This window comes from Mauremys mutica, chromosome 2, assembly GCF_020497125.1.
Source record: "Mauremys mutica isolate MM-2020 ecotype Southern chromosome 2, ASM2049712v1, whole genome shotgun sequence".
Taxonomy (NCBI): Eukaryota; Metazoa; Chordata; order Testudines; family Geoemydidae; genus Mauremys; species Mauremys mutica.
The window spans coordinates 90,410,770-90,431,874 of NC_059073.1; the positions used below are offsets into that span (position 1 = coordinate 90,410,770).

General features: G+C 42.8%; 1 protein-coding gene across 9 annotated transcripts in view; it reads left to right on the plus strand.

Annotated features, from left to right (window-relative positions):
* The window catches only part of PTPRM (protein tyrosine phosphatase receptor type M), a 726,112-nt gene that overhangs the window by 626,891 nt on the left and 78,116 nt on the right, over positions 1-21,105 (plus strand). For all 9 annotated transcript variants that reach the window (XM_045005637.1, XM_045005638.1, XM_045005641.1 and 6 more), the window contains one exon: positions 13,268-13,355. In XM_045005637.1, the coding sequence (XP_044861572.1) occupies positions 13,268-13,355 (88 nt within the window). The remainder of the gene's footprint in view (positions 1-13,267; positions 13,356-21,105) is intronic.

Genomic DNA, 21,105 nt, shown 5'->3' on the forward strand with positions numbered 1-21,105 from the left:
ATGTAAAACATCCATTATAATGGCATTGCTAGTACTTTCTGTTGCAAACTCTTGCAATTTGTTCTGCTATTGATCTGATGACAAGGTAGTAATACCAAAAATCTGATGTCAGAACAGTGATGTAAAATGTTTTTGAGGAAGTGACAGCTTGTGCAGATGGAATATTAAACCAAAATGTTTTTCTCCTTCACTGTTAAAACAACACAATCTACTTCTGACTCTAGAGAAGGGGGATGGAACCTTTTTTCTATCAGGGGCCATTGACCACCGAAAAAACTCAGTCGCGGGCCATACACAGCCCCTGGAGGGGGGGAGGGTGCACGGCGGATCAGGGCTTCCCCCTGCAGTGGGGAAAGCTGGCGCTTATGGCTCCAGCCCTGTGGGGGGGCACAGAGGCTCGGGGCATCCCCTAGGCTCCAGGGTGAGGCCAGAAATTAGGGTGTTCAGATGCAGGAGGGGGTGAGGGCTCTGGCTGGGGGTGCAGGCTCTGGGGTGGGGCTGGGGCAGGGGGTTGGGATTTGGGTTCTGGGAGGGAGTTTGGGTACAGGAGGGGGTTCCAACTTAGGGCAGGGGGTTGGGGTGCAGAGTCTGGGAAGGAGTTACAGTGCAGGAGTGGGTTCTGACCTGAGGAAGATGGTTTGGGATGTGGGCTCTGGCCGGACGGCGCTTACCTCACATGGCTCCCGGTTGGCAGCACAGCAGAGCTAACGCAGGCTCCCTACCTGCCCTGACTCCACGCTGCTCCTGGAAGCGACCGCCATGTCCAGCCCCTAGGCAGAGGTGCAGCCACATGTCTGTGCGGTGCACGTTGCCTGTACCCGCAGGCGCCGCCCCTGCAGCTCCCATTGGCCGCGGTTCCCACCCAATGGGATCTGCGGAGGCGGCACTCAGGGCGGGAGCAGCGTGCAGAGCTTCCCTGATCGTACCTGTGCCTAGGGGCTGCAGGGATATGCCAGCCGCTTCCGGGAGCTGCACGGAGCCAACCAGACTTTTAACAGCCTGGCAATTCTAGGTTTCCCCCGCAGCGGGGAGAGTTGGCACCGAGGCTCGGGCTTCCAGCCTGCGGTGCAGAGACTTGCCATGGGCTGGATGAAATTAGGCAGGGCTGTAGGTTTCCCGCCCCTGCTCTAGAGTCTGAGTCTGAGTCAATGAGCTGAGTCTGAGTCAATGTCAACTGCCTGTGATTTCCCTCCCTCTCCCCCATTATATATGTGAATATATTGTGCATGAGGGATAAGAACAGGGATATTTTTTTCTTAATCTTTATATTATATTAAAATATATATCCTACTAAGACATTTTGAAAGTTCACAACCCACATAGTGTTAGTTTCAACCAATGAAATAATAGTACAGCATGTAAAATACAAGATCACTAGAGCCCTATCCGCAACTGATCTGCAAAAACAGATGTGGATATCTGTGGTTATAAAGCAGATACATGCAGATTTGCAGGGCTCTAAAGATTACCACTATTTTGAAATCCCTTTTTTGCTTTTTCTCAACCATCTGAAAGAAAGTAAGAAATGTAACAAAGACAATCCAGAATTATAATTAACTTAATAAAGTATCGTTTGACCATATGGGAAACAGTAGCAGAAGTTGAGAGCTCCAGAGGTCCCATATAAAAGGTTATAAAGCCTCATTAACTAGCTTATCCCACCATTTATTTTAATTGCAGAGGACATGGTGTTTAAAATCATCCAGTTTGGATATTCATGTGCATAAATGAGCTTCTGCTTACTATGGAATTTATCTAAAAGAGTATCTTTAAAATTAAAGTACTCATGGCAGAATTCTAGAAAAACATGTCTACTTTCCACAAAAGTCTGATATATTTCGGTGGCATCGTGCAGACTTCTGTGGAAGTTGATACTGTGCGTGTGCATATATGTACATCTAGGGGACATCTCCAACATCCCACTGCTTTTCTCCTTGGATTTTCTCCCTTCAGAGGCCCAGTAGTAGGCCAGCCTTTCTTACAGGCCTATATGGACTGGATACTACAGCTTCCAGAGTGTATTAATACTGCTCCTGGGTCACTCGCATGGGCAGTGGGTATCAAAGGCAGGGGAAGGCTGAGTCTACCCAAACTGCCTGCATGACCCCGCCCACACTCCACCCTCGGGGCCCTCCTGCTTCCCTTCCTGAGACGGGAGTTCCAAAAGCAGGATTGGCTGGAGCACTCCTCTCACTGTTTAGGCATCCAGCTGCTGTCATGGACTTCATTTTTCTTCTCTGACCAGAAGAGCAGGGCAGGCTGAAAATTATAATCACTAAGGCAGATAGGATGGTAGCCCAGATGTTGGCAAGGCCTGTTGGGAAGGAGGCTGGTGTATAAGGATCTCAGAAGCTCAGAAGGCGCTGGAGAGGGTGAGAGGTCTCTCTGAAAGGAAGAGGCAAGTATCTCCACATACTCACACCAACAAAAAAGTGTGATTGCAAACATTGGTGACTGAGGCAGACCCCTCTGGAGATGGCCATGTGGAGAGTAAAACACCCTAGCAGTGAAGTGATTTTATTTATTTTTTTGAAAGGACATTGCAAGTGTGGCCCTTGTGTGTCTCGGCCTGTCACATTGTTCTTACTTTCCTTATAATATACAACATTATCTATTGGAGAAAACAACAGAATGTGCATAAAACTCCATATGTGAGTTCCAGGGAACCCAAACATTGCTCTTGGGGTTTATTAGGATGCCATGTCTCCCCTTAGCAGAATTAAAAACATATTATGCAAGCTTGTTTTTTCCTTCTCGTTTATCCTTTCTGTATTACCTAGAGGGGGCCATGTACGGGAGCCCTTGTGGTTCACTGAACTAGCAATCTCTGGATAGTGCTTTATTGGTTCTGAAAGTTCAGATCAGTTGAAGGTATGTTACAATTTAGCTGAAGGTAGGAGTCTTTCATATTTGCTTTCCAAAACTCACCATTTATGTTTGCTTTTGTCTCCTACTGCTTTTGGCTTTCTAATCTCCATAAATGTTTTCTGAGCAGTAGACCCCATCTTCCAGGGAGTTTTATTACTTTCAAGATGTTTCTAAACTTTATGGTTCTAAATCAGGAACTGCATGTCTTCCCAGAGGATTTTAGGATGTTATCAAGTTTCTTCTGCTGGGGTCAGCTATTAACTTGAAAAAGTCAGCAAGTTCCACTTTTAGTCACTTTCCTTTTAAATTCTGAGCTCAGTGTATTTAGGGTGTTTTCGTTTTGTTGATAAAATAAAAATAAACAATATTAGGACTTTCCTTTGGTTTACCTAGAAATGTGTCAGAATGCAGTTCTCTCACAAATGTATAATGTAGGCCACAGCACCGAGTCAGTATTACTCACCCAACTAGAATCGTTTTCCCTCCCATGGGGAGGCTCTCCAAGAAGCAGATAGCAGAGGTGTACGACTATTATAAAAAAGGGAAGGATCCATTCAAGTAAACTTAGTCACACAAATTAAAATATGGTGCAACATATGACCCAACATCTATGACCCAATTGCAACTGCCTTTGAAGTGAATGTGAGTCTCCAAGTAATTTCAATGGGAGATGCATTGAGCCCATTCAATATATAAATAAAGGAATATTGTATTTGTACTTTATTGGTTATATCACAAACATTAGCAGCACAAAAAGTAATAATTATAACAAAAAAATTATTCAGATCTCACAATTTGAATTAAATACACACTTTTGTAATGTTTCTTTTCTTGCTAGTTAAAAAAAAGCTTTATTCTAATTTTCAAAATTGTGGTTATATTTTAAACCCATTGCCAGCTCTTCCCTTTTATTGTATGGAGGGGGAAAATTAGTAACTCCTTGTATTCCTTTCACAGCACATTGTAGCTTCATGTTCGGCTTTAATGACATTTCATTAGCTCTTCGAAACTGTTCCCTCAGGCAAGCTTTTATTATTTGTAAATTAATTCAAACATCACAGTGCAACTCTTCGGGGATGGAGGGGACAGGGTATTGTCAAAAAAATATTCAAAATCTTCTGTCAGAATTTGTCCTGGAGTTGAAGCTAAAATGCTTAGAAATATCCAAATTAGTCATACCAGAGAGGAATTCTAAGATTTTTAAACATGTTTTCTGAACCCACTTATCAGTTAAGATTCCTGGATTTAATCTAGAAATCTGAGAACTGACAGATATCTGATTTCCAAGAACTGCTCTGGAAGGAATGCTTTGCTTGTCACAAAGGCAATTTGAAGAGCATTTCTGGTGGAAAGTATAGAAATGTAACCAGGGGCGGCTTCAGGCCCCAGCACGCCAAGCGCGTGCTTGGGGCGGCAAGCCGCGGAGGGGGGGGGGCACTCTGCCGGCGCCGTGAGGGCGGCAGGCAGGCTGCCTCCAGCAGCTTGCCTGCGGAGGGTCCGCCGAAGCCGCGGGACCAGCGGACCCTCCGCATGCAAACCGCCGGAGGCAGCCTGCCTTCCGTGCTTGGGGCGGCAAAATCCCTAGAACCGCCCCTGAATGTAGCAGTCACAAAAGGTTTTCAAATTCTCACAGAACATGTATGCATGTGTACAAACACACACTCCGACCAACTGAGCATAAATGGTGACTGGACCCATAAGGAGGTAGGGTGCAGGCAGGGAGAAAGAGGATGAACAAAACACTGCTGCTGATATAGTTTTGTATTTTAAGGTAAAATATAAATCCATTCCCCTTCCCCTACAAAGTCTGACCCAGCCTTAATTAATACTAAGGAAATTATGAGCCTCAGCTCAGCCTTAGTTAATACTAATAACTAATCGGGATGGGGGTGGGGTGGTGTTATTAGAATCCGCAGCCCATGGCAACATCAGCCAGTGATGTAGATACTATCAGCTGAAGTTCTAGGAGTCTGCTACTGTGGCTACTTTAAAAAAAATCTGAAGCAAAACAGCACTAGACATTCTAAAATCACTTTTGCAGAACTCAAAAGGGAATTGATTTAAACCCACCTGAAACACTGGCAGCAGTTCATCAAATTCCATTTGAGAGCTACTTTGGACTCTTTCTCCCCTGACTGGGGTAGCTGAGATGGCATTTCAAAGATGACACTCGGAGAATGAAGGGAAACAGAGAAAAATGTCAGCTAATTTTATAAATACATTCTACTGCCTAATTTAGAGCATGGCATTAGCATCAGTTTTGGAAGATGTTCACCTTCCTGCTTCAATAATGAGCAATTGATCCTTGGATATCTGTGGTTGAAATGTAGCCTGCTACACACAAAGCAAAGTTTCAGTGGACTAGGTGAGAGCTTGGCGTCTCCTTTTCCCTGAAGATGATTAACATGCAAAGTGGGGGCTTCTTCAGAGTGGCTTTGGTTTTTCACGTGAGGAATTGTACAGATCTTGTGCTGTGAGATCATTGTTCTCATAAGCTAAGCAGGGCCATGCCTAGGTTGCTGGAGCAAGCGGTTTTAGTGATTCAGCAGGTGTCCCTCTCGTCATTGAGGCAAAACTGAATTAGTGCCCAGAATTGTGAGCCAGACCACGTCCCCAGAGCCACACGAAAAGGGGAACTGCCACATCTAGATCTTCCCCTGTCCACATGAAGGGTGTGAGGCTAGCATCTCTTTGGCACCATCAGCCTTGTCTTTGACCCACACGGGGCTCTCTAAGGAGGAAGTTAAAGATCCACGGGATGGCTGGATCAACTAACTTTCCTGTTGAACTCCCTTTAAGGAGTTCAAGTGGGAGGAATTCAGGGGAAGCCATGGACAAGAAGCTAGACTGGGCAGTGACTCCAAAGTTGAGTGTGGGTGGGCCTGGCCTCTCATAGATAATTAATATTTGTTCTGTGCTTTGAAGATGTAACATGCCAAGGATTATTAATGAAACTCTGAAGGCCAAAAGAGAGGCAGACAATAGTTCAAGCAACCCCATCTGCAGTAGTGACTGCTTGATGTGGACCTGGAAACAATGAGATACAGACACCATAATATGATTAAATACAGAGGCTTTTATTTAAAATTGTTACCTAACTGAGGTAATCACCCAAAGCTACCCAGAAGGATTATTCTGGTTTGGTTCTCAATGATCACCAGTGGCCAGGTGACCCATAGAGCTGATGGCAGACATGAAGGCCATGCCCACCACCACTACACCCTCAAATCTGTGAGGGGAACTTGAGTGGAAGACAGAGTCTCAATCTGCTCCACTCCTCCATGCCAGAGGTCGGTGACATAGAAGCAAATCCCAGCACTGTGCCCAGCAGGAATGCCCATTCTTCTTCGGCGGCACTTCAGCAGACGGTCCTTCTCTCCGAGGGACCTGCCGCCGAATTGCTGCCGAAGAGCCCAACGTGCCACCCCTTCCCCTTGGCCACCCCAAGCACCTGCTTGCTGAGCTGGTGCCTGGAGCCGGCCCTGACTCTTGCCCCTCTCATTTAAAAAAAAAAAAATCTCTGCACCATTTTGTAGTCACATACTCTTGAGTTATGCAATTGAGATGTGTAATTACATCCTATGGAAAATGATATTGGGAGGGGGAAGAGGTTATAGAATTGCAGACCATGTTTCTTATTCAGGAAAAATACTGACAGCATATATGTGAAGTTCAATTTCTTTCTGTATTGCACCCATAGAGGATGTTTCTTCTTAAAATGTAGAAGTAGTTGGTATTCACTGGAGCCTGTGCAGTTTCATTTGTATTGTTTTATAGATATTTTACTGCCATGAGTGGTGTCTAGGTTCACTGCCTTTCTCCAAAATGTATTAGACAGCATAGTCAGAGACAACACTTTTAATTACATATTAAGCTGAATAAAACCAGGAGTTATTTATGAAAATCCCAAATACAGTACAGAAAAAACATCCACTCAAATCCCCTAAAAGCAGGAATCTAATTTCATCAGCGGAAATAAGTACTGTTTGAGACTAACTAAATTTTATATACACAAATTGAAAATATATCCTGTACATTAGTTACAGTATAAATGTGCATATGGTGCCCAGAGGATTCTTCCTGTAAAAGAAAGATCGTAAAATCCCTTCAAAATACTTTATTCATTGCATTAGCAATAAATCTGGAAGATGAATTATGTTAAGTTACTGCTAACTAGTGTGCCAGGGAGTAAGTTGCTAAATTAGAATGTTAATTGTGCTTCCTATTGCAGTCTTCGTATTAATTCACATTGAACCTCATTTCAAAAACATCCTAAAGAATTTAAAATGGTATGAAGCTAATAGGGTCCTATAAACCTTAAATAGGATTCTATGGAAATTACTCCAAAAATCTACCGAATTTATTAGAGAATGCTTTCCTTATCTACAGAAGTTTTAAACCAAACAATAAAACTTGATGAAAATTATATTGCTGCTCTTGAATCCTGTAAGAAGTGTCAGGTACTAAAGCAATAGCACCAGCATAAGAAAGTAGATGCATAGATAAGTTAGTTTAAAAATTATGTAGACAGTGTATCATTCTCTATTAATTTCTATAGGATTATGATTGGCTGCCTGGGATGGAACACACTGACAATGCCACACACAGGGCAGACTGCCAAGAATCAGGGCAGACCGTCCCCCCAAACTGGTGGCTTAGTCTATAATTAGATTCACCAAGCCAGTAACAAAAGAGCTTCTGTAGTACCGCACTGGTCAACCAGAAGCCAAACACAGTCGCCCTTAGCCATTCCAACTCTTGGCTCCCATCCAGACACACAGGTCTAATATATGAGAGGTCACTGAGAACCAAGTTCACCATATGTGAAGTTCTGCTAATCAAAAGGATCGGACACTTACCTCCAGGTCAATATGGATCTCAGATCTTACCCAAAGAGCATGCTGCCAGCCAACCCTTAGTAAACAAACTAAAGATTTATTAACAAAAGAAAAGAAGAGAGTCATAAATGGCTAATACGTTATATACAGACAAATGATTGCAAGGTCCTTATATCAGGTTTGTAGCAGTGATGGAATAGACTGCTGGCGTGCAACAGTCTCTCTAGTAACTTCCAAAAGATTGGATGGTGCTTAGTCCATAGTTTCAGATACTCCTTTTAGCTGTAAATCCATAGTCCAGAGAACTGGAGCAGGGAAGAGGCAAAATGGAGATGTCTCTGGTGTCTTTTATATCCTCTGCCATGTGTATGGAAATTTACTGTCACAAACAAAGCCCACAGCCCCTGTGTATGGAAAGTTACTGGCCCAACATGGAGTCCAGGGTCACATGAGCATATCACATGCCTCTACATCTTTTGCTGAATCACAGGGGGTGGCGATTGGCTCCTGGCTGTCTGAGGCATCCAGAGGAAAAAACACTGGACGGGATGGGTTTCTTCAATGGCCCATTGTGAGAGTTGAGTGTCCTTAATGGGCCATCAACACATAGCTGCCTAGCCCTGATATAAATCTATCTTGTGAGTGTCACCCAAGAACAAAACACATGTATGAGTTACAAACACATAGGGTTTGACTACACTTGCAGCTGTACAGCGCTGGGAGTTAAAGCTGTCTTCGTACAGCTGTGTAGGGAAAGGATTGCAGTGTGGCCACACTGACAGCTACCAGCGCAGCAGTGTGGCCACATTTGCAGCATTTGCAGCGGTGTTGGGAGTGGTGCATTATGGGCAGCTATCCCAGCGTTCACGTGGCTGCAACGTGCTTTTCAAAAGAGTGGGGTGGGGTGGAGTGTGACAGGGAGCGTGGTGGAGAGAGAGAGAGTGGATTTTTGGAGCTGACACTGTGTCAGCTCCCTGCCTTGCAAGTTCTAAGGACTTGAAGATACACAGCAGCAACCTTCAATCAGTTTAAAAGTTTTGACCCCTTCCCCCACCCCTCTCTCATTCACTAAATGCAAATAGCCTTCAAACCAGATAAGCAGCTGCTCCAAAATGGACCCCCCCACTTCCGGGCTGCTTCTCTCTTCAAGCAAACACTAGCTGTGGACATTCATCCCCCTGCCTGCCTCTGCTCAAGCAAACAGTAGCTGTGTTTGTTTTTTAGATAAGCAGCTCCGGGAGCCCCGAATTCACAACAAAACAAAGAGAGGCATCACAACAAAACAGAGAGTGTTATCTTTACTTAAAAAGCTTTATGGGAAGGTTCTGGAGGTCAGTTACAGCATATTAAGATTAATCACTGTTTTCACTGACACCCCAGCGCTGCAAGAGCAGCGCTGTTCTCTTTATTCCTCTCATCGAGGTGGAGTACAGCCAGCGCTGTAGCCAGGGAGATACAGCGCTGTATGTGCCTTGCCAGTGTGGACGGGGAGTAAGTTACAGCGCTGTAAAGCCACCACCAGCGCTGTAACTCTCAAGTGTAGCCAAGCCCATAGCAAAAATTCATAACTTCAGGTGATACCTGCATATAAACAAGATGGTCATACTTAGCGATTTATAACTTTTCGATTGGTACTTTATGTAACATACTCTCTGTAAGATTGATTGCAAGTTTGTGCTCATGGTGACTGTGTTTGTGCAGTAATGTGAGAATTACAGAAGTCAAGCATGAGTGTAGACAGACCCAGCATGGTCACCTATTTGAGACTCGCACACACCTCCATTGGGCACTGATGATGAAACCACTGAGCATGTTCAGAATCTCTTGATTCCATTTTGCAGGGATGCATTAAGCAGGCTGATTAGCAGTCCAGGGAGCTCCAAAATATATAGCTTTAAAAATATAAAAATAAAAAGATGAATTGAGGACATTTTCCCCTTGAAGTAAGACCACCTTGATGTAAACTTATGGGAAGTACCATATTTTGTTCTTATTGTGTGTTTTAAACAAAAAAAAAAGTGACTGAGTTGGTAGTTAATCTGCAGTCAGTCAAAGGAGAGAATGTAGTTCAGCTCTCATTCTTCTTCAAGTGGTGTCCCTGTGGGTGCTCCGATTAGGTGTTGATCTGACACCTAAAGCGGAGCAACCACAGAGACACACATCTCGAAATATACTGCATAAGGTGAGTAACTTTCTCTTTTTAAAAAGTTAATGCCAGTAAGGGCTATGGGGATTAATGCTGTAAAGAGTTGGGGGGTTTGCTGTCTTCCTCATTAAAGTATTTGTAGACTAATTGAAATATGTCCGGCTTCGACAACTTTGTTTCGTAGCTCAGGTGAGTCTACATCTAAAATGTGTGCAGTGCACATCATTTCTTTTGAATCAGGCCAAATAGAAACAACCATGCAGTGTGTCTCTGTAATTAAGGTTATAACTAGGGGTCTGTTTTAAGACAGATTTTCAGCTCCCCTCGTACTCCAAAAATAGAATACTAAAATTTTCAAAATTGTATTAGAAAGTCTCAGCAGGTAGAAGAATTTTCCCAGAAAATGTCAAAGATGCCAAGGATGATTTTGAAAAGGTATCAATATATTTTATTTGCTACCCTCAGTCAGCCATTATTGTTTTTTAATCCATGTACACACCTCAGTTACAATAACATAGTGATAAGTGCTTTATAAATGATGATAGATTGATTACGTTGATTACAGAGATTTTTACATTGGCTTGTGCAACAGACAGTTTAAGGACAGTCATAGTAAAATGTTTAAAAGATTCTCAGTGCTTGAAAACTAGACATGGATTCTCAGTTATTGGAGCTGACTGAGAAGAAAAGGCTGACAGTAAATATATTCTCCTCTGGCCCCATTACTATCAAATTCTCTTTCAAAGACCAAAGCAGTGATAGTGGAATGAAGTATTGCTTGTGCACAGTGGGGCTGCCAACAGTGAGTGTGTGTGACATTCCTCACAAACATTTGGGGTGATGTACAGCTTGTAGACCGTCTGTTTCAATAAACTCTTTCGTCAAAGCTACTTAAGGAGTATGCATGTTGGGTTTTAAAACACTTATAATAAAACCAACAGACCAACCTGGGAAATTCCAAAAATTTTCTTTCAAAATCTAGTTGAGGTTTTCAAGTGACAAGTATACTTACCTATCGCACCATTTGCAAACCTCTGAAAAACAAAGAAATTAAAGGCCAAGAACATCATGAAATCTGTACTTGCCACATAGTTACATAAACACCCTGATCCTGCAAACACTCATACACTGCTTAAAATAAACCACATGTATAAGTTTTGCAGGATCTAGGCCTCATTACCACTTGAATGGCTCTTTAAAAATTGAATACCAATACCACTTGAATGGCTCTTTAACAGTTTCACTGTTGTACTAATAGGTCTGGCAGGCTAGAGGCTTTTTCACTTTTAAGTACTAGATCCCAGACTCAGGAGGCTGCAGCAGTCTGCTGTGGTGGGAGCCTTCAGGAAGGGTATGGCTACACTTAGGCCTTGGCTACACTGGCGCTTTACAGCACTGCTTAGCCAAGCCCGAAGGGGTGTGAAAGTTTCTCGCTCAGGGGTGTGAAAAAAACACCCCCCTGAGCGCTGCAAGATACAGCGCTGTAAAGCGCCAGTGTAAACAGTGCCCCAGCGCTGGGAGCGCGGCTCCCAGCGCTGCAAGCTAATCCCCACGGGGAGGTGGAGTACGTGCAGCGCTGGGAGAGCTCTCTCCCAGCGCTGGCGCTGCGACCACACTCACACTTCAAAGCGCTGCCGCGGCAGCGCTCCCATGGCAGCGCTTTGAAGTTTCAAGTGTAGCCAAGCCCTTACAGATGTGCAGCGCTGGGAGTTAAAGCTGTCTTCGTACCAGCGCTGCAGTGTGGTCACATTTGCAGCATTTGCAGCGCTGTTGGGAGTGGTGCATTATGGGCAGCTATCCCAGCGTTCAAGTGGCAGCAACGTGCTTTTCAAAAGAGGGAGGTGGGGTGGAGTGTGACAGGGAGCGGGGGAGAGAGAGAGAGTGGATTTTTGGAGCCGACACTTCAGCTCCCTGCCTTGCAAAATCTGAAAATTTCCTCGACCCCTCATTTACTCTTAACTGCAAATAGCCTGCAGACCAGATAAGGAGCTGCTCCAACAGACTCCCTTTCTCCCCCTCCCCCCACTGTTTCTCTCCTCAAGCAAACACTCATCCCCCTGCCTGCCTCATTCACAGCAAGGTAGTGGGTTATCTCAATTGATTGTTCACAGTCAGTTACAGATTGATCACAGCAAACAAGAGCTGTGTTTGTTTTTTAGATAAGCAGCTCCCAGAGCCCCGAGTTCACAACAAAACAAAGAGAGGCATCATAACAAAACAAAGAGAGTAATTTAGTTAAAAGCATTCTGGGATATCTCCTAATACCCTGGAGGCCAATAACAGCGCTGGTGTGTGGCCACACTTGACGAGCAGCGCTGCATCACCAGCACTGCACTCGTTATACCCCAAGCAGACCAGGTGTACAGCCAGCGCTGCAGCCAGGGAGTTGCAGCGCTGGATGTGCCTTGCAGGTATGGACAGTTACTAAGTTGCAGTGCTGTAAAGCCTCCACCAGCACTGCAACTCTCCAGTGTAGCCAAGCCCGAAGGGTCAGAACAGGGATAGGAAGAGGCGGGAGGGTGGACACTAAGACCCAGGGGTGCCCCAAATTTTTGGGTGCCCTACGCAGCCACATATGCCTAAGGATGACCCTGACTTGTATGGACACAGTGCATATAAAGACACTGCATGAAAGTCATTATTTTAGAACCCGAACTGCACATGAAAAGTGGATAAGAGAGGATTGTTTTTCTTATGCTAGGTGGTGTATTTTATTAATATAAAGAGATATTGTTAGCATCTTTACTTTTATCTAATATTCACCCAGCCTCTGTACTGTATTTAATAAAACTAATACAAATAATAAGATTGTATTTTTCACAAAATTACATCATTTTTCTTTTCTGACAATCTAATAATCTTGGGGGTGTTGTAAATAATGTTTTTAATAAAAGGCCAATTGAATGCAAATTAAGAAAAATGCCACTGTTGTGTTAAGAGACTGAGTAGCCACCTATCACCAGGTAAATGTGAAACTGTTGGTAGTATATTAACACAGGGTCAAATTCTGCTATAGTAATATCACTGGGTTTATTCCAGTTTTACTTTGGTGTAACTAGGAGCAGAATTTGGACAATGCATGTTAATTAGTCAATTATGCTTAGCATTACAAACACAGAACTTTTGCAAGGTTAGCTAACTCTCCTCACACAAAAATCATTCTTGCTGATACACACCTTATTCTTGTGTCAAACTCTCCATGTGAAACACAGGGCTGAAAGAAAGTGCTGTTCAAAGAAGAGCCTGGTATCATTATCAGATAAGCAGATTAGTTAAATGTCACTTTAACAACTGTAATTTTGGCTGTTGTAGTATTTCTTCCCTGCTCCATTGCTTTATCCTTTACTCTTAAGGTTCCTGTTGCTACATACTGAATTTCTTAATGTCACTTTCTTTCTATCTTTTTTTTAAATAGAGTTTCTTTGAAGGACAGTCTGCACCCTGGGACTCAGCTAAGAAAGATGAGAACAGAATGAAGAATAGATATGGGAATATCATTGCATGTAAGTGTTGGCAGCATAATTGTGCTACTGTGTTAACTTCCTTTTAGCTTCTGGGAGACAAGGTGGGTGAGGTAAAATCTTTTATTGGACCAACTTCTGTTGGTGAGAGAGACGAGCTTTCCAGCTACACAAAGCTCTTCCTCAGGTCTGGTAAAGGTACTTAGGGTGCCACAGCTAAATACAAGATCAAGTTTAGCATTAGTAGTTAGCACGTATTCTGAGGGACCATTCAAGGTGAAGTGGTTACTGGTTTGAGTGACAGGGAAGATAATAGTGTTGTCCACAGTGATCGGAAAGATCAAAAGCTCAACTTTTGACCATGTTGAGCTTGAGTTGACAGCTGGACATCCATGAGGAGATGTCAGAAACACAAGCCATGATTTTGGTATAGATGACAGGAGAAGGGTAGATCTCTGGGTCATCATTATAAAGATGTTAATTAAAGCCTCATTTGTGAATGAGATTACCAGTGTGGAGGAAGAAGAGGAGGGGCCAAGTACAGAAGCTTGTGGGAGCTGAGTGAAAGTTGGGAAGAGGAGGATCCTCCTAATGAAACAATTATTAGAGATATAGGAGGAGAACCAGCAGAGGTGGAGTTTCAAAAGCTTAGGGAGGTCAAGATTTCGAGACGAGGACCATGATGGACTACAGTAGAACATCAGAGTTATGAACACCTCAGGAATGGAGGTTGTTTGTAACTCTGAACAAAATGCTATGGTTGTTCTTTCAAAAGTTTACAACTGAACATTGACTTATCACGGTTTTGAAACTTTACAATGCAGAAGAAAAATGCTGCATTTAAGCATCTTAATTTGAAAGAAACAAGCACAAAACAGTTTCCTTACCTTGTCAAATCTTTTTTTTAAACTTTCCCTTTATTTTAGTAGTTTACATTTAACATAGTACTGTGCTGTATTTGCTTTTTTTTTTTTTGTCATCTCTGCTGCTGCCTGATTGCGTACTTCCAGTCCTAAATGATGTTTGCAGTTGACTGGTCAATTCATAACTCTGGTGTTCGTAACTCTTGAGGTTCTACTGTATGTCAGCGATAACCAACAATTCAAGGAGGATGGAGTACTTGTTCTGAGTTGTGGTCAAGAAGAAGTCATTATAGACTGGTGAGAGCAGTTTCAGTGAAATGGGGTAGGCAGAAGTTGGATTGAAGTGAGTCCAGTGGTGGAATCTGAGGAGAAGAACTCTAAGCTGTGCTTGTAGTCAAGGAGTTCTATGAGCTTTAGAGATGAAGGGACAGGGGATGGTAACTGGAGAGACCAATAGGGTCAAGGGGAAGGGGTTAAGATGAGTGAAACTAAAGCACTGTTTGTAATTGCTAGGGGAATGAATCAGATGAGAGGGAGAGATGAAGAGGAGGGGTGAGAATGGGGGAATTATGAGATGGGGTGTTGCAGGGGCAGGTGGAAGGGATACAGGAAGAAGGAAGACATAAGATCTCAGCTTCAGTAACAAGGAAAATGGGGAGAATATGTTGGCATAAAGAAAGAGGAGGAGGATATCCTGTCAAAGCTTGTGAATGTTCTCTTTGAAGAAGTTAGCAACATTCTTAGCAGACATGAGGGGAGGCCTTAAATAGGGAATTGAAGGTAAGGAGAGAGTGAATCTGTAGTAGAGGAAATCAGCATGCTCATGGGTCTTTCACCAGAAACACTCAGCAGCAGGAGTGGAAGAAGCAAGTAGAGATGGGGAACCATGGCGAGGATTAGAGAGATGGGCCCTTTTGATGCGTGAGAAATGCCAAGTAATCCAGGGTGGTGGAGAAAGTCAATTACTAAGTCAGTGGGAGAGGGGGATGAGAGCACAGGAAGGAGGAGGCTGATAGCAGAGGAGAAGTCCTTGACATTAATGAACTGGAAGTCATGGAATGGTTGGTTGGCAGGTCAAAGGAGATGATGCTGAATGGGATGAGGGGAGTAGTTCAGTGATGGAGACATCAGAGGCAGAGAGCGTGGGCAGTCTATGGTGAAACCTAGATCAAGCAAATAGCCTTTTTGATGAGTGGGAGAATTGATCTAAGGCTGTCTGTCAGGTGAGGGAGAAAAGGGATCAGATAGGTCGGCATCATGGAAATTGAAGTCTCCAAGAATGAGGATGGGTGCAAGGAAGAAGTAAGGCAGGAAAAGAAGTGAGAGAAGTGGTAGTGGGGAAAAAGTCAGGTTCCCAGTGTTTGCTCTTTTGTACAAAATATATAGTTCCCATCTACCTCAACATTCACACAGATGTCAATTTATTTCCTTTTTAACTATAACTCCCTTTTTTTCTAAATCTTATAATCTGTCTCTACATAGCTGAAAATAAAACAGCGAAGCTGCTGAATTTCATGTACTTTACAATAACACTAAAATACACTTCTTTTAATTACACTAGTATGGAAAATCTTAATGCTGACCTGATACTTCTCCATGGAAAAATAACACACATAGGTCACTGGTGTATAGATGACTGACAGACTGTCAGACATGAGTGTTGATGTTGCTAAAGACAGAGTTTTATGTTACAGGGTGTAAAAGGATACTCACTTCTTGAGCCCCTCTGAGAGGCAAGGTGCAGTACCACAGTCCTTTTTCACCCCCGGCACTTCCTGCAGGCTGACCTCGGTGGGTCTTCAGTGGCTTGTCCCATTGGCCAAGTCAAAGTCCAAATGAACCTCTTCTGGGATATTAAAGAGTCTAATAACTAAATAGTCTTTTTCCCCCAGGTCTTCAGCCCTGGCTTTGGAACCTTTAAATTCATCCCTTTGTTCGGGATCCCCAACAAGATCTGTTCCCTTTTGGGGTTTACACCACTTCATCTGTGGCTGGTTGGGAACCTGGGCCTACAACTGTTCTGGGTTCCAACCCAGGGACCCTGTACACAGCAGCCATGTACTGCTCACTCCAATCCATCACTCCTGTTTCTCTGGGCCTCTTCATACCAGGCCCTTCTGTCTATAGTCTTATCTCAGAGCCGGTTTCCTCAGGTTCTTCTCTATCTCCATGCCAGAGAGGAGCACTCTTCTTCTCTCCTCTGGCCCCAGCCAGGAACTGACCTGCTAATGCCTTGTAGCCTCTTTTATCTGAGCCTGCTGAGCTCTGATTGGCTATCGCTAGCCCTTCTAGCCCTTGGAGGACCAGGTCTTTCTAGCTTCCCAGATGGCTGCATCAGTGAAGTCACTCTAGGCAGGTCTTGAAGAACCCCTTTGCTGCTCTTTTCTTCCTACCTCGCTCTTCCTGGGGCAGAGTTTAGTAGGCCTGTCATAGGGAGTCACAAAAGCCAGCTACATCCCATCAAACAGGGTAATTGAGACAGAGGTGGTGTGGGTATTGTTCTACTGGACATGTTGGAGACCCATGGTACTTCTTTATAGACGGGTGGAGCCTGTTAATGAAAATAATGAATGTGATGTTTAGATGTTAGAGAAGGATACGTTAGCTGGATATTTCCTTGCTTTAAATGTTTGTGTAGGTGGATACCCTTAAAAAGAATCCTATATGTTTTTTAACAAAGTTTTTCTTTGTGAGAGTATATTGCATTGATATAATTATTATTTAGGTATAAAAATGTCCATGGTACAAATAAGAACAGGTTCTTAATAACAGAGATATGGAGATCTGTATGCCTCCTGTTCCTTTATAAAATTTTATCTCCTGACGTGATAATAAATCCACATTTTTAGTCAGGGTTTTGCTGCATCCGGCACCTCTTTTAAGGTGTTCTAAACAGCCTGTCATTTTGGGTCCCCAGTTGAAGTAAGTAGAAGACTGGTAGCACTACAGATCTGGGATAAAGAAGTGATGACTAGCAGAGGGAAAACAAGTAAAAGATACTAGATGCACTAAACAATTGTAACTACAAGTAATACTGAAGACTCTCTAAGAAGGCAAATGTTACTTTAGATTGTATCTCAACTTACTTTTAATATGTAAATCGATATTTAAGACACAGGTAGTTGGATGGAGATGAGTTATCAATAGAACATACTATTTAAGTGGCAGTAAGAATTTAGAATAATACAAATTAAAATTACAACACATTATTTATGTTGAGGGGCAACCTTTTTAAAAGAGCCTCTAAAATTGTGCCCACAAATGTGCTGTATGTTAATTAGTTTTATGCAAATGGTGTAGTTAGTTGCTGAAATTATCTGAATTGTGTGAGGGCATTATGTAAACAAATGGGTGCATGGGCAAAATTGGGGAGAATCATTTTAGAGGTCTGTTTTTTAAATTGAGTCCCTAGGTTATTATAAAAATATTGGCTTCTTCTTTTAAGGCATTTAAAAAAAAACAAACCTCTTGCTACACTGTATTTAAGAAGTTAAAAGTACTGTAGATGGCTTAGATGCCATATTTTCTAGGTATATTTTTTGCAGTGAAACATATGTTGTTTTAGAATGTGAGTTTAATGTAGGTTTTTCAGCACTTTTATCCTCTCTGTTTAAATCCTCCAAGATGCCATCATTATGCTATTGTTTGTAGTCAGTATTGCTTTGTAAGGAAATTAAAGCAATAGCACCAAGCTGCCAACACAGAGGGAGCTTGTCAAAGTAGCAGTGTACATTACATTACCAAGGTGATGTAAATTTAATTAGATACAAGCCTGCCCCATTTACAATGAGAAGGTGGCTACAGCAACTTGTGAGCTGCTTCATCATTATGCTAAATGCTGACCACGATCTAATCACCTATACAAAATGTGTTTCTTCTTTATTAAATATAAATGTCTTTTTTATGTTGTTTCCACATTAAGAACCAAAAAAATGGCTTTGAAACTGTTAAATGAATCTTGTGCTTGAGAACAGTGTTGTGTCTGTATTTACTGTACAGTGATTACTTATGGGTGTAGGTAATATTCATTTGTCCATTAAGAAAGATTTATACTCTCTATAAGAGTTCATTTTTAACCTACTGCAGCCCTCATCAAATGAGAAAAGAATATTGACCAAGATTTTCAAAAGTGACATGATTTTGGGTGCCCAACTTGAGATACCTTTGTTAGGGGCCTGAATTTCAGACACTCGGCACTTTCTGAAAGTCAGGTGTCCATTCATGTGTTGTAGAGGGGAAAACAGGGCACACAATCACTTTTGAAAATATTGGCCACAGGCTGGTGTGTATGTGCATGTGCGCATGCATAAGGAAGGGGCAGGATGAAATGCTCGTGTTCATGCTTAGAAAGGAAAATGAATTTCAGCATAAGGAATTTTGAAGATTGAAGTGGTTGGTGGTGTGATCAGTGCAAAATTAGGTTTGATATCATAATAGAGGGTAACACCCCCTTTCCCCCCGTGGGTAATACACTGACAATGAACTTGAAATGAGATTGTTTAAAAGCTTTGAGGAAAGTAGTAAACTTCAGACTGAAGGGTAAAGGAAAAACGTAAAAACCCAGGTAATCAGCCTGGAGGCTATTTAAGAACAATGTGTTAGAAGCACATATAGCTTGTGTATCTCTGAGTCAAAAAGCTATGTGATTAAGCACACACATAAAAAAATGCCTGTTTTATATTTGTTAAAAAACCTTTAAAAATCAGAAAACAGGCCCAAACCACACAAATACTGGCTAGGATTTTCAAAGATATCAAGGAAGTTAGCCACCCAAATCCCCAAAAAAGCGAATAGAAATTGTGTAATGGTCTTTCTTCGCCCCTGTAGTATTCCTAGCCACTGTCTATGGAAAACAGGCTCTCCTAAGTAAGATGCACATGTGAAGTAACAAGGGGAAAAGAGATTATATGAAGATAACTAAAGATATGAAGCTAAATAATTTTTAAAAGACTTCAAATCTGAAGTAATAAAAGCTGTATCTGTGACTGAAAGCTGGCCATCATGGAGAGAGTGGAGGAAAAGAAAGTAATGAAATAGTGGAGAAGTTGACAGACATTTAGCATTGGACTTTACCAGGCTTTATTACTTGGCCTGTAGGGAAAAACAAGGAAATTTATATTCTTAAAATATTTATTTATTTATGAGAAATCCAAGTGTAGCCTTCGCAGAGGTTGAAATCATAGAGGAAGAGTCAGCAGGTAACCTGAGAAGCTCGAGTGAAGGAGGTCAGTAGAATGGCAGCTTCTCTTGAGGGTGTTTTAAAGGAAATAAACATGAAATCATGGAGATATGGAGGAGGATATTCAATACTAGTCCAAACCAGCTCCCATTGAAGTCAATGTGAGTCTCTCCATTGACTTCATTGGGAGCTGGATCAGGCCCAAAATCTATAAACCAACAAATGTGCCTGAAGATTGGAAAGTTGTTTATGTGGTATCTTTTTTTAAGTAAGATCCTGGGAATTAAAGGCCTGTAACCTGGCAAGTCCAAGATTTTTTGATAAGCACCCCACATAAAAGGGAGAAATGTATAAAAACTAGCTAAGTAATAATCAATTGTAGGGAACCTTGGGTTGGAAGTTGGTTCAGATTTATTTAATATATTAGGACTTCTATTTTAGGTGATTCTTTGGTTTCTTTTAATGGCATTAGCCTTGGGGAATCTAGCGTGTCATCATCCTCATGAAAAGGAAAGTGTCTGATACTAGGTGAACAGGCAGTCCTTTCAGAATCTTCACTCACCTGGCGAGAGCTTCTATAGTTCCTCTCTCTTTTAGTGCTAATTTCAAAATCAAAATGGTCAGTCTTTTTCTTTTTACTTGGTGGAGAGTCATCTGTGACATCTTGTGGGGGTTTGCCCACCTCATGAACCAGGCTACGCCTTTCATATTCGTCGTCTACTTTTTTTGGACTGCCAAACTTCTCAGACTTTGCTATCTCCATTTCCATCTGCTGTTTTAATCTGCCTCTAGGGACAACCCAGAGCTGCAACACCCTAGGCGGAGCACTGGAAAGGAACTGTGATTGTGAGAAGCCTGGTCTACACTAGGCGTTTAAAGCGGTTTTAGGAGCATAAACCCGATTTAACGCCACACCCGTCCACACTGAGAGGCCCTTTATATCGATATAAAGGGCTCTTTAAACCGGTTTCTGTACTCCTCCCTAACGAGAGGAGTAGCGCCAGTATCGGTATTACCATATCGGATTAGGTTAAGTGTGGCCGCAAATCGACAGTATTGGCCTCCGGGCGGTATCCCACAGTGCACCACTGACCGCTCTGGACAGCAATCTGAACTCGGATGCAGTGGCCCGGTAGACAGGAAAAGCCCCGCAAACTTTTGAATATTTCCTGTTTGCCCAGCGTGGAGCTCCGATCAGCACGGGTGGCGATGCAGTCCAAAATCAAAAAATAAAAATAAAAAAAGAGCTCCAGCATGGACCATGCGGATGTGATCGCAGTAAGGGCAGGCAAATCTGTTCTATCAGCGCTCCGTTACAGAAGACGAAATTCAAAATCATTTTTAAAAAATCTCCAGACAGACGCCATAGCAGGGACTCAGCGCACTGCTGCGTGACAAGCATAACGGAAAGCCAAAGAATCAAATGGACGCTCATGGACTGGAGGACTCAAGCTATCCCACAGTTCCTGCAGTATCCGAAAAGCATTTGCATTCTTGGCTGAGCTCCAAATGCTTCTAGGGTCAAAAACAGTGTCCGCGGTGGGTCAGGGCATAGCTCAGCAATTTACGCACACACACACCCCCGACCCCCAGAAGTGAAAGGGAAAACAATCCTCTCTTGACTCTTTTACATGTCACCCTATCTTTACTGAATGCTGCAGATAGACGCGATGCTGCAGCACTCAACACCAACATCCTTGCTCCCCCCCCCCCCGCCATGGGTGGCTGATGGTACAATATGACTGATACC